At 34.5% G+C, this 17,056-nt stretch overlaps 1 protein-coding gene across 1 annotated transcript; it reads right to left on the reverse strand.

The window, feature by feature from the left end:
* Positions 1-9,082: 9,082 nt before the first annotated feature.
* LOC114513363 (calmodulin-1-like) lies at positions 9,083-9,761 on the reverse strand. Its single transcript, XM_036018586.1, has one exon. It carries the CDS (start codon positions 9,551-9,553, stop codon positions 9,257-9,259), a length of 297 nt encoding a protein of 98 aa, XP_035874479.1. The 5' UTR covers positions 9,554-9,761; the 3' UTR covers positions 9,083-9,256.
* Between the last annotated feature and the right edge of the window lie 7,295 nt (positions 9,762-17,056).

Here is a 17,056-nt window from a genome sequence, read left to right on the forward strand (position 1 = left end):
TTTCTTCAATAAAAGTCATAGAATCTTCATTCATAATCATTCCCTACACTAGAAAAAACTCAAACATCTACCAATATCAGAATGCATAAGTAAATGGTGGTACACTCATTCAATGGAGCTCTACATGTCAAAAATATATATATATATAAATAGGCTACTGCTACAAACAATGACTGATGAATCTCACATACATCAGTGCAAAGAAAGCAATAAAAAGTAAAGACTTATTACTTGTAAATTCATTTATATTTACATGAAGTTTACATACTAGGATAACGCATTGGAGTTATAGAAATATAATGATAATCTTCATATTTGAATGTGAATATGAAGACATATTAATAGATGTGTCGCATTAGCAATTCAAAGAAAGCAGAGCTGGTAATGTCCCAATTTAATTAACCAGGTAAATAGAGAGTGAAGCTTAAGAAAATATTTATTAATACCGTTACAAAGTCAAAGGCTATCAAAAGTTACTGATTACAAGAAGTTTAGGGTAAAGTAATAATTTTAAAACAAGTATTTAATTAGTAAATATTACAACATAATAAAAAAAGTGTGCAGGTGTGTGAATACTTACATTGTATGTACGTATGTGTATGTGTATGTTATGGATGGAGAGAAAGAGAAAGCAGCATTTCAAGAAGTGAAAAAGTTAAGGAACATTAACTTTATCAACTTAAAGCAGAAGTAATCTAATATATTTGGATATGAAGATTCTGTAAGTATATTCAGAAAAGTAAAATTTTCTCCTCAAAGGAGAAAGTATATGAAATAAAAAACATGAAAATTTTTCCCCTTGAAAAGAAAGGTTGTGATTAAAGAAAAATTATAAAGTAATCCATGGACCTTTATTTGTTTCAGATGAAATATAATTATAGGGCTTCATTTCCCAGAAAATTAAGGTGAACGTTAAGGGCTCAATTCAAAATACATTTTGCTCTGATGTTTTTCTCCCTAATTATAGCTTCTCTATGCTTCTTAAAACACAAATTAGAGTAAAATAAGATCTTTCTCATATTTACTAAAAATACAGTAAAATTAAATGAAAAATATTATTTTGAGTTATCAAAATATGGACAGGCTTTTTTATATTTATATCAAGTTTTTTGAAAAATGTTTTTGATAATACAGGAAGTCATAAAATATGAGTACTGTAAGATAAAATAAAAGCATATAAATACTCCTCTGTATTTTTTAATTTATAATAATTTTATGAAAAATTATAGTATTTTCCCCCTTTCTGGCTTCCCCTGGTTATTCCTTATGCATATGTAATCCAGATATAATTCCTAAAGTTAATGAGGCATTTTGTCCAGCTCATTCTCTTCCTCTAAGCTGAATAAATTACATTTATATGTGCCTCTGGCTCCACTTCTGGCCATGACAGGGTAACTACTGATGAGCTATTAGTTTTTATTCCATATACACTGTAAACCTATTAAAGTAATTATTAAAGTAAAGTGACTATTGAAGTAACTATTAGTAGCCATTAAATAATGGGCAGCAAATTACTGAATCCCTGAAAGAAAGGAAAATCAAGGTAATCAACTTGGGCATCACCGTAGGTCTTTATAAAAGGACATATCCTAATGATTGCGCAGAAAGCTAGAGACCAAGCAAAAGACGATGAGCTACTGAGCTGAAGAGACATATGTATATCAAAGTTTGGTTCTGCTGAAGCAGCTGGAACCTTTGGAAAACAGCACCAGAGGAAAAGGGAGACATATATATACTAGGAAAATATGTCAATGTAAAATGAAGTGTACCCTGGAATGCAAGGTTGGTTTAACATTTTAATATTAATATAAATTATACTAATAAATTTAAGATAAAATCATTTTATCTCATAGATGTGATGTAGGAAAATAACTTTTTAAATTATTAGTATCTGCCCATGATAAAATCTTTGGAAAACTAGAAATAAAAGGGAGCTTCTGCAAACTAATAACAGAAATGTAATGAAAACTTACAGCTAACATTATACTTAATGATGAACTACTAAATGCATTCCCTCTCTATAGGAAATGAGGCAACCCTACTCCTCAGTATTTACTCCAGGAAAGTAAAGTCAGCTTCACAAAAACTCATGAGCATTAATGTTTATGGCAACTTTATATTAGCCAGAAATTGGAAACAACTGAAATGCTGATCAATAGGAAAATGGATAAAGAAATGGTGGTGTACTCTTCCAATGGCCTTCTACCCATCAGTAAAGAGCAATTAATTACTAATAACAATGTAAATGGATCTCAAAACACTATGCTAAGTGAAGGGAGGCAGATACAAAGAAGTATATTTTTGTATGACTTCCCATGGATGATATTCTGAGACAGTTAAAGCTAATCCATAGTGAAGAAAGTAATTCAATGGTTGCCTACTGACGAGGATGAACAGAGGCTGATTGCAAACTGTCCAGTGGTAATTGTCCTGTGTGATGGAAGGGCATATTTTGACTTGGGTAGTTATTGCATGGAGGTATACATTTGTCATAACTAATCTAGCTCTACACTAAAAATATATGTCTTAACATTGTAAATAAGTTCTATCTAGACATAGTTAACTAACACAAGAAATATAAAAGTTGTACCTCTTACAATTTTCTTAAACATAATAACTTGGTATATTTTATGTTGAGACAATTACCATCATAAGGAACAAAAGCATCAATAATACTTCATCACCTTGTAACTCATGGAAAGATCTTTGGGTCAGTTAGAAATGGGTTCTGCTCAATTTACAAGTAAATATTGGGTGTCTGCAGTCTGCCTGGGGCTATGATGCCCAGGATGCTCAGGACACTGTGTCCCCAGAAGCTTAGAGTTTAATGAAGAGCTAAGATACTAGGACATTCAGCAAGTAATTTCACTTCCCAAGTTTCGGTTTCCACAAATTCAAACCAGGGATATGAATACCTATTCCACAATGTTTCTCTAAGGATAAAAGTAGATTATATATGCAACTCAATAGCCCTAGAAAACAATACAGGCTCAATAAATTGTGGTTTGAAAAATTACCAGAAAAATAAAAGCAAATAACAGAAAGCCCATATGACAAAAGGAGGAATAAAATTTTATTTTTTAAATGTCAGAGTAGTGTAAAAACAATGATATAAAATATATGGCAAGAAACACTGGTACAAATAGATGGGTATGATCTTTAAAACTTTCAAAGAAGAGAAATTATCATGTATATAAACTTGTAGAGACTATGAAATGGTACTCTTTTTAAATTTTCTAATTATCTAATTCACTATACTAAGCTGGGATGAGTCATACTAAAACCTGATTAAGACAGCTTACAAAACAGTAAACTATACTATACGTTGACTTATAAACAAAAATATATTCATTGTAAATAAGTTATTAGTAAGTCGATATCAACAGTTTATTAAAATAATACAGCAGGATAAGTGAGTTTATTCCAGGAATACAATGAACAGTCGACATTAGGCAGTCCATTAATGCTTTTCTTGACATTAATAATTTAAAAATCATCTCCAAAGAACCTAAAAAGGCAAATGCTAAAATTCAACATCCATTTGAAGTTTTAAAACTTTTAGTAAATTAGAAATTAAAGATTACTTTATAACCACTACTTTCAGTGATATAATTTTATGCCTAGAAAACATGAAAAAATCACTTGATAAATATCTAGAATACAGAGTACTTCAATACAAATGTTTGTGCATATGATAAATTTTTAAAAATTATTAGTTTTTCTTTGCGACTGGTATTATACAGTAGAAAAAAGTTTTAAAGGCTTAAAATATAAATAGCCTAAGAATAAACATAATGACATTTTCTGGGACCTCTCTGAAGAGCACTGGAAAACCTCAGTTAGAAACTTAAAAGAATGCTGAATGTATTCCAAATTAATGGAATTGTCATTGTTTATCATATACTAATTTCTAATACTCCTTTCCCATTTTTTCCACAGGAAACATGTAGCTTTCAAAACTTAGTACAGATTTGCCCCTTCCCAAACTGTTCACTAAAGTCTCACTTTTTCTGTCCTCTGGACTTTCTGCCCTCTGTCTTCAGATATCTTAACTTGCTGTTGCTTACTTGTTGACTACAATTTTACATGCCTATTACTCCCTGATAACACAGGTGGGTAACTGAACCAAGAATATAGTAGGTACAGATAATGCACTATTTTTTTCTTCATTAAATATTTAGCAACAAAATCCATATAAATGCTTTCTGGATTATTGTTGATAGATATTTCCCATTTCAATTAATTTTGGAACTATTTAAAGTACAAAAATAGTTTTAAATACATATATTTGATATTAAATGTGTAGATTTCTTACAAAAAGAATTGCTGAGTGATCATGAAATTCAAAATGCATTTATCTAACCTACATAGAAAGCCTTGAACATGTATAGCAATTCATGCCTCAGTTTCCTCTGTAATGGAATTCACAGATCCATTTTCTTTCCACAAAACCTCTAATGTTCTCCCAATACTTATGTTCAATATTCTACAGTTGCTGACTTCTGAGAATGCTGTGCATCTTCCTTTGCCTGTGTCTAAGCTCACCTGAAGCTATGATAGCCAAATGTTTGCATGCTGAAACTTCTCTCCTCTGGGCTTCTCGGCTTCTCTACCTGAAGGATTTCTCTGACACCAGGGAAGCTCAGTGAAGATGTACCCAAAAGGCCTGAGGGGAACCATACACCAATGTTGCAGCCCTCCTTGGCTTCCCAAGGGACAATACTAAAGTGTGTTCCACATGGTTTCTCAGCATTCACATGTACATCTCTGCATTAAGAAAGTCCTTTATTGTGTCAGCCTACTTTAAGCCAGTTTGCCATATGTAATAATAATTTTTTATAAATAATTAGTAACATTAGAAGAATTTCATCCAAACTATGTTAAATCTATGACACTAAATTTTGCATTTGTTTAAAACATACATTTCTGAATGGAGTAAAAAAATACGTATTGTTTTAGTTTTCAGAACTCACACAAACAACATTCCTAACTGTGGGTTCTTGAAGGCTCTTTGACAGCTTCTGAAAATTTCCTATCACTGAATATTTTTGCTTTTGCCTAATTAATATCAACAATGTATCAACAATAGACTTCTTACTGTCATAAATGCTTCCACTATCTGGCAGGATGCAATAAGCCCACTGTTTCTTATAATTAAATTTGCTTCTACACTAGCAAACTACTCCTAAAGTTTACAATGTTCTTTCAATTAAGGTTTTGGAATTCGTCACTGGCATTCAAAAATGTCACAGAGTAAACTTAAAGCTTTTATATTTTCTCTTAAATGGTCATCTACTTTGAAAATTTTCTACTTGAACTGATCATCACAAAAGAAATAGAATAAGTATAACTGTAAAAAATTAGACTAAATTAAACAAATTGTTTTAGGACAACAAAAAACATGTTTCTATATCAGTAAACTTTAAAATCATGGACTTTAACATTCCATTCAAATTTGGGTGAATTATTTTTTCAGCTTCAGCAGATTCTCTATATTTTTCACTTTTTAATGTAAATCACGATTTCTGCTCAGTATTTGCCTTAATGGCTTTCTCAAAAATGTGACCAATAAAATGTTATCCTAGATTCAGACCGTTCTTATTGTAAGTAACAATATTTATTATGTAACGCCTAATGAAAGAGCACTAATATGTGAGAAGCTGGAAAATTAGCAGACGTAAAGAGAACTGTACTGAAGTAAAGAGAATCATCTCTTGGTTTTCTTTTATATCAAATGTTTACCTCTTATGAGAAGCATTCTGTTTTGCAGACTGCTACCCTGGGTCTTCTCTTTTCTCATCTCTGTAAGCAGATGTGAAGATGACAGCCTCCATGCTAGGAAGGCAAGCTAGATCAGAGTAACGTTTCAAAAGAGGAACATATTAAAAGGAAAAGTTATCAAAACACTAGTTTATTCTTATTAAAAAAGGACTTTCTTTTTATATATTATTTATCATCACCCTTCACTTACAGTTACAGTATTACATAATATACTAAAGGTCAAGACCAGGGCATAGACTTAAAAAATAGACAAGCAACTCTCAGATTACTTAGCCTGAGTAGAACCCTGGCTTTAGGTGAAGGTTGTAAGAGTCCAGCCTAGGTCACCAAAGCAGGAAACCACATAAAAAATTGACAGTCAAAGCCAAGGCCATTGGGCAATGTTCTAAAAAAAAACCACTCACCAGAATTGCCTCCAGAGCATTTAAAAAACCCAGAATCTTGAGTATAACCTAGTGAATTAGGTTCTGAGTTGGACTCAAGCAACTGGATCCTTTAAAACTCTACAGATGATACAGGTGTGTATCCAGGATGAAGATGACCAGTCTACCTTATGATAAAAAATATGTTTTTTTTATTAAATGACATTTATGATGAATTCCTCTTGAAATTTGTACACAAATCTTCCATGAACATAATATTATAGTAGGTATCTGAGAGAAGTTCTGTGATATATTCCAGATATCAATAAATATTTGTATAATATCAATGAATTAGCCTGCATATAATATACCAACAAGGTATGGATACTAAATAGTGTACCTCACCTCACTGATTCAATTTCAAAATATAAAAAGATGAATAAATGAATTGGAAGGCAGTATATTACTTTGAATTATATTACATTTTCTATGTATGCTTTTATGTAATAGTTGCATTATTTTTTAAACAAGGTATAAATTAATTTTACTGCATTTAATCAGACTTTTTATTGATTTGTTATGTCATTTTAAATATGCTTCATTCCTATATTTTCATGTAAAATGGATTTTTGTTGTTAGTATTCTACTGTACTTGGATTTAAAAATTTTATCACCATATGGAGGGGAGTCGAGGGTACAATAACAAGGGTAACATAGCATTTATTGACCAAATTGTGGCATCATTAATATTTATACTATGACCACAGGTATAAACTTGAATTATGCCAGACAATTGGAATATGCATTTATCCAATCAGTGGTCCTAAACAAATGCTTAGATTAATACAGAGATTATCCATTTAAGTTTAAAAAATAACTAGAAAAATTGCTTAATACAGAAAAAGTGTAACAGAAGGGTCAGGCCAGATTGCCAGGAGAAGTCGGGGGATGGAGAGAAAAAGTCCAACTTGGAATTGAATATCAGATATGGCTTTCCCTCCCTGCAAAGGGAGAGCCCGCCTGAAAAGGAAGATTGTCTAAGGCAATCAACCCAGCTTGAGACACAGGCTGCAAAGAGCCTGTGTGAGCTGTGGGGCTGGACACCTGCCCCCAGTTACTGGACACTTTGCCCCCTTACACAATATGGTGGCTGGAAGAGGGGCACAAAGGCAAACATGGCTGACTTAGCCCACATTTGGTTGAAAAGCTGGGCACTCCCACTGGCTTCTGGCATGTTGGGATTCTGTCCAACAGAAGGGGGACAGAAGCAGCTCTCTCTTGCTTTGCTCCACATGGGAGAGCAGCAGACATCAGAACTGCTCAGGGCTCAGGCCCCTCATGGTAGGAAACCAGCTCCCAGAGGCAGGACCCTTGGGATGCTGCAACCCAGTGCAGCACAGCACATGTGTCCTGGACTGCTTCCCCTCTATTGCCCTGAGAGCAGCATACAGAGGCATGAACTGGACAGTTCTTTGAGGATGGAACTTTCCCCTGCACAACTGTCTGGAATGATCTGGCAGCACACCCCAGCTGTGCTGCCAGATCACAGAGAGAGAGCTGCTACCAGGGGACTCTAGTCCAACTGAGAGAGTGGGGGGAAGAGGGAGAGGAAAAGGGAGAGAGAGAGGGAGAGGGAGAAAGAGATAGAGAGAGACTAGAGCTATAGAGACAGAGACCCATTTGAGTAACAACCTAGGCTACAGATAAGCAATAATGGGGAACTTCTGGACATAGATTTGGATTTCAATCGTCCTGAACGTGGCCGGTTTTCTGTGCTTTGTAGGAGAGATTGACTTGGTCAGCTTGGGGCGGGAATGTTTCCAGCCCCTTCAAATTGGGAACCCTGTTAGTAAAACCTATGTCTGTCCCCATAAGTCTTCATGTTATGTGTATGCAAGGTGACAAGTGGCTAGACCCCTGGTTGCCTGGTTATAGATAGTCTCAATACGTTTTCTTTTAATCTTGATAACTGCATATTGATTTTTAGTCTGCCATTGCTTATTAAATAGGTGGTAGAGCAAAACTGTGTGTAACTTAGAGACTTTCTTGGTATCATCAATCCTTCTGTATCTTTTGTTAGTTGTTTTCTTACTGAGAACAGCCAGAATGGGTGCCTACAATATGCCTCTCCATCTTCACTAGGGGAATGTGTGTGTACACATCCTCTGTCAGACAAGATTCATGCAAGTTTTTTTTCCCTTATCCTTAAGTGAGGACACTTTTTTCACTGCTTTTTGAGAGAGACAGGAAAGGAGAGATGAACATTGGTGTGAGAGAGAAACATCAATTGATTACTTCCCATGCATGCCTGGACTAGGGGTCATACCAGCCCAGACTGGGGATAGAACCAATGCTACAACCAACTGAGCCACACCAGCCAGGATTCCTACCATCAAACTTTCAGCAAGCACATGTGATGGATTCACTAATCCAATTTGAAAAAACTTGTGACAAACTATAAAGTAGGTACCAGTTCTTGCTAAGTTTTTTTTATTGTTTATTTTTTTTTGAGGTGGGTTGGGTAAAAAATTTTTTTATTGGAAAACAAATATGTAACTTGGAATGAATTTGAGGCAAATTGTGCCACAAGCAGTTTTTCTTTAAGTGGCTAAACAAAGTTTAAAAAGCAAGTAACAATAAAAGAAAATGTTTCTGTTACAGACCAACAGTACAAAAAAATAGTGTACAAGTACCTGGATAATATACCCATTTTGCAATAGTGTAACTTTAAGCACATATTGTTGACTGTCCATAGTCCACACAGAGTTGCAACTCCACACTGCAACAACATGCTGACAGTTCCTACAGAAAACTACTTTAAAAAGGCATAACCCAGATGTTCCCTCATTGACCAACTCCTCCTAAGTTTAGATGGGCAGAAGGGCTTAGATATATCCAGAGTAAGCCACATGCAACATGTTACTTGATCAATTTTCCAAAATAAGGTTTTGGGACAATGACAATAAGAGAAGAAAACATGGAGGAATGAAGTCCTAATTACTATACATGCATTTTTTTTTTGACAGTAGGGGAAACTTTTTACAGGTAAGTTACAAAGAAAAGGCAAATAAACAATTTTGCTCAAGAAATTTAACACACTGTGTACAATGCCTTCACTTTGCTGTCATCATTTGTACAAACTCTTCATAGTTTACTTGACCATCACCATCAATATCTGCTTCCCTGATCATTTCCTCAATCTCTTCATCTATTAACTTCTCTCCAAGGTTTGTCATCACATGGCGAAGCTCTGCTGCACTGATGTAGCCATTGCCATCCTTATCAAACACATGGAATGCTTCTCTAATTTCTTCTTCACTGTCTGTGTCTTTCATTGCTCTTTCCATTGTTGTCAGAAATTCTGGGAAGTCAATTGTGCCATTACCATCAGCATCTACATCATTAATCATGTCCTGTTACTCTGCTTCTGTAGGATTCTGCCCAAGAGACCTCATTACAGTTCCCAGTTCCTTTGTTGTAATAGTCCCATCACCATCCTTGTCAAATAGTGAAAAAGCTTCTTTGAATTCTGCAATCTGCTCTTCAGTCAGCTGGTCAGCCATGCTGCCTGTGCCGCTGGTCTCTGAGACGTGACCACACAACCACTCAGCTCCTCGGCTCGCCCACTCCACTCAGACTCTTGCCAAGTTTTTATAAACCACTGTAAGCCATCCTTTTCTAAAATGGATTATCTTTAGGTTCATCAACAAAATGATTACATTTTTAAAGTTATTTTTATTTTCATATTGGAGCCTAAAGTATCTATATCAGACACAGATACACACAAATATTTTCCCATGGTTTCCATCTCGACATTATCAATTCCTGTGAAAGCAAGAATACATATTTTCAGACACTTTAAACACCATTTCAGAACTTCAACCAATTCTTCAGAATAACTTCATGGAACTAAGAGTTGAGTCTGTATTCTCTATTGAGCTTCATGTGCTTACAAAATAAATTAAACATTTATTTTTTCCAAAAAGATTGAATACAAAGCTGTCTAATATATCCACACAAAATCCCTCAGGGTTAGGAAAAATGTTTAAGAACTCAGGGACAGATTCCCAGGGACCAGCTCAACTGTGCCTTTGGAGGTAAGCCCACAGATTCCAGCCATGCTGAGATTTTGAAGCGGTCCTATAGCCTAGCTCCAGCCCTCTCAGCCCCTCTCAGCCCCTCCAGTAGAGGTCTCACCTGTCTCAGGGCCCAAAGGAGACCTGTCCTAATATGCCTTTGGAGGCAGGCCCACCTGCATGAGTCCAACTGTGGATCCTTAAGTAACCCTGTGGTCATATTTCAACACTACTTATCAGTGGTTTGGGGGGGAGTCCTGTTGACCCAGGAACTGACAGTAGACACATGCATCCATGCCATGAGGAAAGGCTTTCAGAGTATAATCTCAGCTATGGATGCTGTAGCAGCCCTCTGAGTCCATTCTAGTCCTTCTGAGTTGTGATCAGGGGTCAATTTTGCCTACCCAGGTACCTGCTCAATGATTTATTTATAGGGGGCCCTCCCAGGACCTATAGGGGAGTGCACACATCCATGCATGTGGTAATAAGCCTATCACTTTTGAACGGTAAAGTATACCATTGTCCCAGTGCCAGCCCTACAGGCCTAGGTAGGGAAAGAATCCTATCCACGCAGGGTCCAGCCAAAAATCCATGCCAGCCCAAACCCTGTAACAAACTTGCCAAACAGAGATCCCTGTGCAAACACAGTGGCTACATGACTGGCTCCAATCCTACTCACTGTGATTGAAAACAATACCATCTACCTGGAACCTTACAATAAGACATATTTACTTCCTAAAACCAGTCTGTAAACACTAGAAGTATCTGCTCCTTCAAATGCACAGACACCAACACAAGGCCACACGTATCATAAAGAATCAGGCAAATATGGCAACACCAAAGGAAATGATGAATTGAAAAACTGGAAAATGTAAAAAACTTACAAATACTTGGAAGTTAAACACATTCCTGAACAATCAATGAGTCAAAGAAGAAATCAAAAGGGAAATCAAAAAGTATCTAAAGACAAACAGAAATGAAAACATAACATACCAAAACTTATAGGATATAGCAAAAGCACTTCTAAGAGAGAAGTTCATAGTGATAAATGCCTATATTAATAAAAAGAAGGGTTTCAAATAAAAATCCAATTTGACACTTCAAGGAACTAGAAAAAGAAGGAAAAACTGTTAAAATGTTGATGGAAGGAAATCATAGAGTCAACAGCTGAAATAAAAGAAATAAACACTAGAAAAACAATTTAAAAGATCAAGGAAACTAAGAGCTGTTTTTTATTAACCTTTGCAAAGTATCTTTAATTTTTAAATTAAATTTATTGGTGTGACATTAGTTAATAAAGTGATATAGGTTTCAAGTATACAATTCTATGATAGCTCCGAGCTTTTTTATAAGAGAAACAAAATAAACAATTCATTATCTAGACTAACAAAATAAAAAGAGGACTCAAAAATTAAAATTAAAAAGTAAACATGCAAATGATTTGCAAAAATACAAAGAATCATAAGAGACTACTATCAACAATTATACAATTGGATAAGCTGTAAGAAATGGATAAATTTTTATCCATTTATAATTCAAGACTGAATTATAAATAAATAGAAATAATGGACAGAACAATAAAAAGTTAGGAGATTAAAGAAGTAATCAAAATCTTTTGACCATAAAAAGCTCAGGACCAGATGATTTTCCAGGTAACTCTACCAAACACTTAAAGAAGAATTAATGACAACCCTTTCAAGCTACAGACGTGTACCGCATAACAATGTTTTGGCCGATGATGGACTACCTATGTGATGGTGGGCCTATAAAAGTATAATGGAGCTGAAAATTCCTAACACTTAGTGTTGTCATAGTTGCCTTAATGTTGTAGCGCAACACATTACTCATATGGTCCTGGTGATGCTGGGGTAAATAAACCTGCAGCACTGCCAGTCACAAAAAAGTAGAGCATATACAATTACATATAGTACACAAGACTTGATAACGATAGTAACAACTGTGTCAGTAGTTTTTGTATTTAGTAAATTACAATTTTAATTATTATTTTAAATTGTATATCTTCTGTTCATTAAAAAAATGTTTGCCATAAAAGAGTATGCTACATTATGCCAGCCATAGCCTTATTTATTTAGTGTTTACCACATCCCTTGCTTATATCAATGTTTTTGTGCTCAATTAATCTTGTGTTGTTTTGTACAGTAACATGCAGTATGTGCTTGTAGCCTAGTAGCCTATGGTACAGGCTGTACCATATAGCCTAGGTCTGTAGGAGGCCGTATCATCTAAGTTTGTGTATAAGTATAGTCTACAAGGATGATGTTGACCCAATGAAAAAAACTGTTTAATGATACATTTCTTAGACTTTATACCTGTTGTTAGGTGGAACATGACTATATTCCAAAATTTTAAAGAGGAGGCAACAATTCCAAATGTACTTTATAAGGCCAGCATTACCTTTACAACAAAACCAGAAAAGAACACTAAAAGAAAAAAAAAAATTACAGGTTAATATCTCTGATGAATACAGAAAAACTAAAATCCTGAACAAAATACTAGCAAACTCAATTCAGGGATAATAATCATGATCAAGTGAGATTTATTAACATATGCAAATCAATAAAAGTGATATACCAAATTAAAAAAATGAAAGATAAAAGTCATAATTTAAATAGATGCAGAAAAAACGCTTAAAAAATAGTGTCAAAGTGTATAAAGAGCATAGAAATAAATTAAACCAGGGGAAGGGGAATCTGTACACAAACTGTTAAGACATTAATGAAAGAAATTGAAGACAAATAAATAGAAAGCTATTCCATGTTAATGAATTAGACACATTAATATTGTTAAAATCTCCACACTATCCAAGTCAATGTACAGATTCAAAGCATAACCTATGAAAAATTCCCATGGCACTTTTCACAAATAGAAAAAGGAATCTTAAGAAATTCTGAATAGTCAAAGGAATCCTGACAAAGAAAAATGAAGCTAATGGCATCACACGTCTGTTTTTTAAACCATATTACAAAGCTATAGTCATCTAAACAGTGTGGCTCTAGCATAGGAACAGTCACATAAAGTAGAGAGCTCTGAAATAAAACTTTACTTATATGGGTCAACTAATCTTTGATAAATGTATCAAGAATACTGATATGGAAAGTATAATCTCTTAATTAAATGGTGTTGGGAAAATTAGACATCCACATGCCAAAGAATGAATTCGGACCCATATCTTAAACCACTCCCAAAAATGAACTTAGAATAGACTAAAGACTTAAATGTAAGACCTAAAACCACAAAACTCCAAGAAAAAAAAACATGAGGGAAAAGATCCTTGACATTGGTCTTTTTTAGCAATGAGTTTTTGGATATGGTAGCAAAAGCAGGTGATAACAGGTAAAGCTACTTGAGTTACCTACAATTTTATTAATCAAAAGTTTTGCTTTAAAATGTCCTAATGAAGAATAAATACTTATTTCCAACTTTCAACATAATCCATGTTACCTCGGTCACTTAACAAATTGATGTATTGATTTCCAACATTTTTTTCTTTATTTTTATTACTGGCAGTATCACAGGTGTCCCCATTTTGCTCACCCCCACATAGCTCCTGATCCTCCTTCACTCTGGTCATCACTACACTGTTGTCTGTGTCCATGGATTAAGCATTCATGTTCTTTGGCTAATATCCTTCCTGCTTTCATTCAGTCATCCCTCCCCGCATCCTCTCTGACAACTGTCAGTTTGTTCCATGCATCTGTGTCTCTGTCTCTGTTTTGTTCCTCAGTTTATTTTGTTCACTAAGTTCCACATATAGGTGAGATCATCTGGTATTTGTCTTTCTCAGACTGCCTTATTCCATTTAGCATAATAATCTCCAGATCTAACCATGCTATCACAAAAGTAAAAGTCCCTTATTTTTACAGCCATATAGTATTCCATTGTGTAAATGTACCACAGTTTTGTTATCCACTCATCTCCTGATGGGCACTTGGGCTGTTTCCAGATCTTGGCTATTATAAATAATGCTGCAATGAACATAATGGTGCATATGTTCTTTATGATCAGTGTTACAGGATTCTAAGGATATATTCCCAGAAGTGGGATCACCAGGTCAAAAGGCAGTTCCATTTTTTAATTTTCTAAGGAAATTCCATACTGTTTTTGTAGAGGCTACCCCAGTCTTCATTCCCACCAACAGTGCACTAGGGTTCCCTTTTCTCTACATCCTCGCCAGCACTTGTCAATTTATCGATGGTAGCCATTCTGGCAGATATGAAATGATATCTCATTGTTCATTGTGGTTTTAATTTGCATCTCTCTGATGATTAGTGACATTGAGCATTTCTTCATATATATACTGGCCATCTCTATGCCCTCTTTGAAGAGGTACCTGTTCAGGCCCTTTGACAATTTTTTAATTGGATTGTTTGTCTTTCTAGTGTTGAGTTGTATAAGTTCTTTATATATTTTTGAAATTAACCACATTAGATATATCATTGGCAAATATGTTCTCCCATAGAGTGGGTTCCTTTTTCATTTTGCTGATGGTTTCTTTTGCTGTGCAGAAGTTTTTTAGTTTAATGTGATTTCTAGGTTTTTAAAGGAATATTTAAGAACACCAAACTTTGTTATGCCCACTTGGCTGTAAGTTCCTATCTTATCAATCATAACACCTCCAGAAAAGTAACTTACATATAAAAAGTTCTCAAAAAACTATATAGACCTAAAATAACTCATAAAAGTAATGTAAGTAACAATGTGAATTAAATAAAAGCTATAAGATATGTAGAATAATTTAGAAACACACTGAAAATAACTTCTGAGTATAAATATATACATAACTTTACAAATATTACCAATATAGTGGCTCACTTCAGATTAAAATTTTGGACCTTTTATAGCTAGACAAAGTATATATTAAAATATAGGCCTGCCACTAGAATTATATTTCTTATACCTTTTTTCTTTATTTTCCAACCATAAGGACTACAAGGTTTAAATTTAGGGATTCTATAAGCTCTTAGTGATGCAGGTACTTTGAAAATGCAAGTGAACACACTGGATGAAGATATCATCACTTTTGGAAATATTAATTTGGCTCTGAGTCAAAAAGCAGTTGATCACTGAAGGAAAAACAACTTGAAAAATTTTCTACTTAAAAGTTTAAAATAAAGCTTTTTAATATTACTTAATATAATGACTTAAATATATAAAATTTAAACACATCGACTTTTATATGATGCTAACTATTAAGCGTTGGTTTGCTTGAGCCTATTTTTTAATTTTTATTTTATTAATCCTCACTGGAGGACATTTTTTTTCATTGCTTTTAGAGAGGAAGGGACAGCAGATGGGAGAGAGGAAGGGAGAGAAAGAAACGTTGATGTGAGAGAAACATTGATTGGTTGTCTCCTGTATGTGCCTAGACTGGGTATCATTCACACACAGACTGGGGATGGAACCCACAATCCAGGTATGTGCACTGCCTGGGAATTGAACCTGCTACTTTTCTGTCACCGGACAATGCCTGAACCCACACTGGCCAAGGTGACGCTATCTTTTTATTTTTAAAAAACTTCCAGGTATTGGAGAGTATTACATAACAAGCTGTTTTTCCCCATTTAGAGGAAGGAATAAAAAACAAAACAACAACAACAAAAAAGCTCTATCAGAAAAGACCTTAACAACTGAGAAGGGAGGATATAGGAGAGCATAAGAGAGGAAAGGAGAGGTCCTACTCACAATGAAATGGTGTCCGCCCTTTATCCCAGCACACACTGAGAAACTCTTTGTCTTTAAAACTTGCTCTCTGGCAGCATCCATCTGTGTACGAGGACAAGTGCTTTGATCCAAGGCCAGGAATAAGCTTGTCACTGATACTGGTTAGAAAGGCAAATGGAAAGTGTTTCAGAAAAAAAGAGAAAACTTAACACTTTTATTTATCTTTAAACTCAAGATTTTAAAGATTCATGCCCTGGTTGTGTTAGGATAAAACTTGCTTTTCCTGCCCTAAGAGTTAAGGCTCCATAAAGTTGTCTGGTGTCTTTGCTAGTTTTATGCTAAAAAAACAGGCTATTTTTATTTTGGAACTTATTAATGACTTCTGAAAAGTGTTTGAACTCACACATAATTTTAAAGCCACATAATTTGTTTTGCTGAGATTTAAAAGAATCAAAGAAAGAAAATGATCTCAAGCTGAAAGCTTAACTACCACGTTTCAACCTAGAGGTACTTTCTCATCAGAAACGCTAATGGAACTCTGACAATAGTGTTACAACTAAAGTTTCTTTAACTCAGTAGGGTATCTACTAAATGAAAGAGAACACAGCTAATTGCATGGAAACTGCTTTATATACAGTACCTGAAGTATGGTATTAGTCATTACGGATAGTGACAGACGGGTCATGATGCTTTTGCTCACTTTAACACTGCAATTGCCAATCAGGGTTCAATTCATTTTTGCATTTCCATGTGAATGTTCTAATGTACAGCATTTAATAAGGGTTCCCTTTTTATCCTATTTTATAAGTTGTTTGCCTCCTGCAAATGATAATTTAAATGAAGATGACCAATTGAAAATAAATGCTGAGAAATATTCTGGGAAACATTGTTTTTTACACAAGTGGGTAGATAAATGGAGATTAGCTCAGATTTATTCTACTTAAATTTTAGTATCCCATAATGATAGTTTATTAAAGTGTATAGTGCATGTTGTTCCCTTATAATTCTCCCTTTTTTGGTGAAATGCACAACCATAATAAATCAACATCAAATTTTGAATGAATTGTTTCTTAAAAGATATAGATCAGTGTTTTATGGTGAGCTTTAAATGTCTCATCTGTGGGTTACTCTCTTGCAAAGGCAAATTACAATAAG

Source organism: Phyllostomus discolor, chromosome 2 (assembly GCF_004126475.2).
Source record: "Phyllostomus discolor isolate MPI-MPIP mPhyDis1 chromosome 2, mPhyDis1.pri.v3, whole genome shotgun sequence".
Taxonomy (NCBI): domain Eukaryota; kingdom Metazoa; phylum Chordata; class Mammalia; order Chiroptera; family Phyllostomidae; genus Phyllostomus; species Phyllostomus discolor.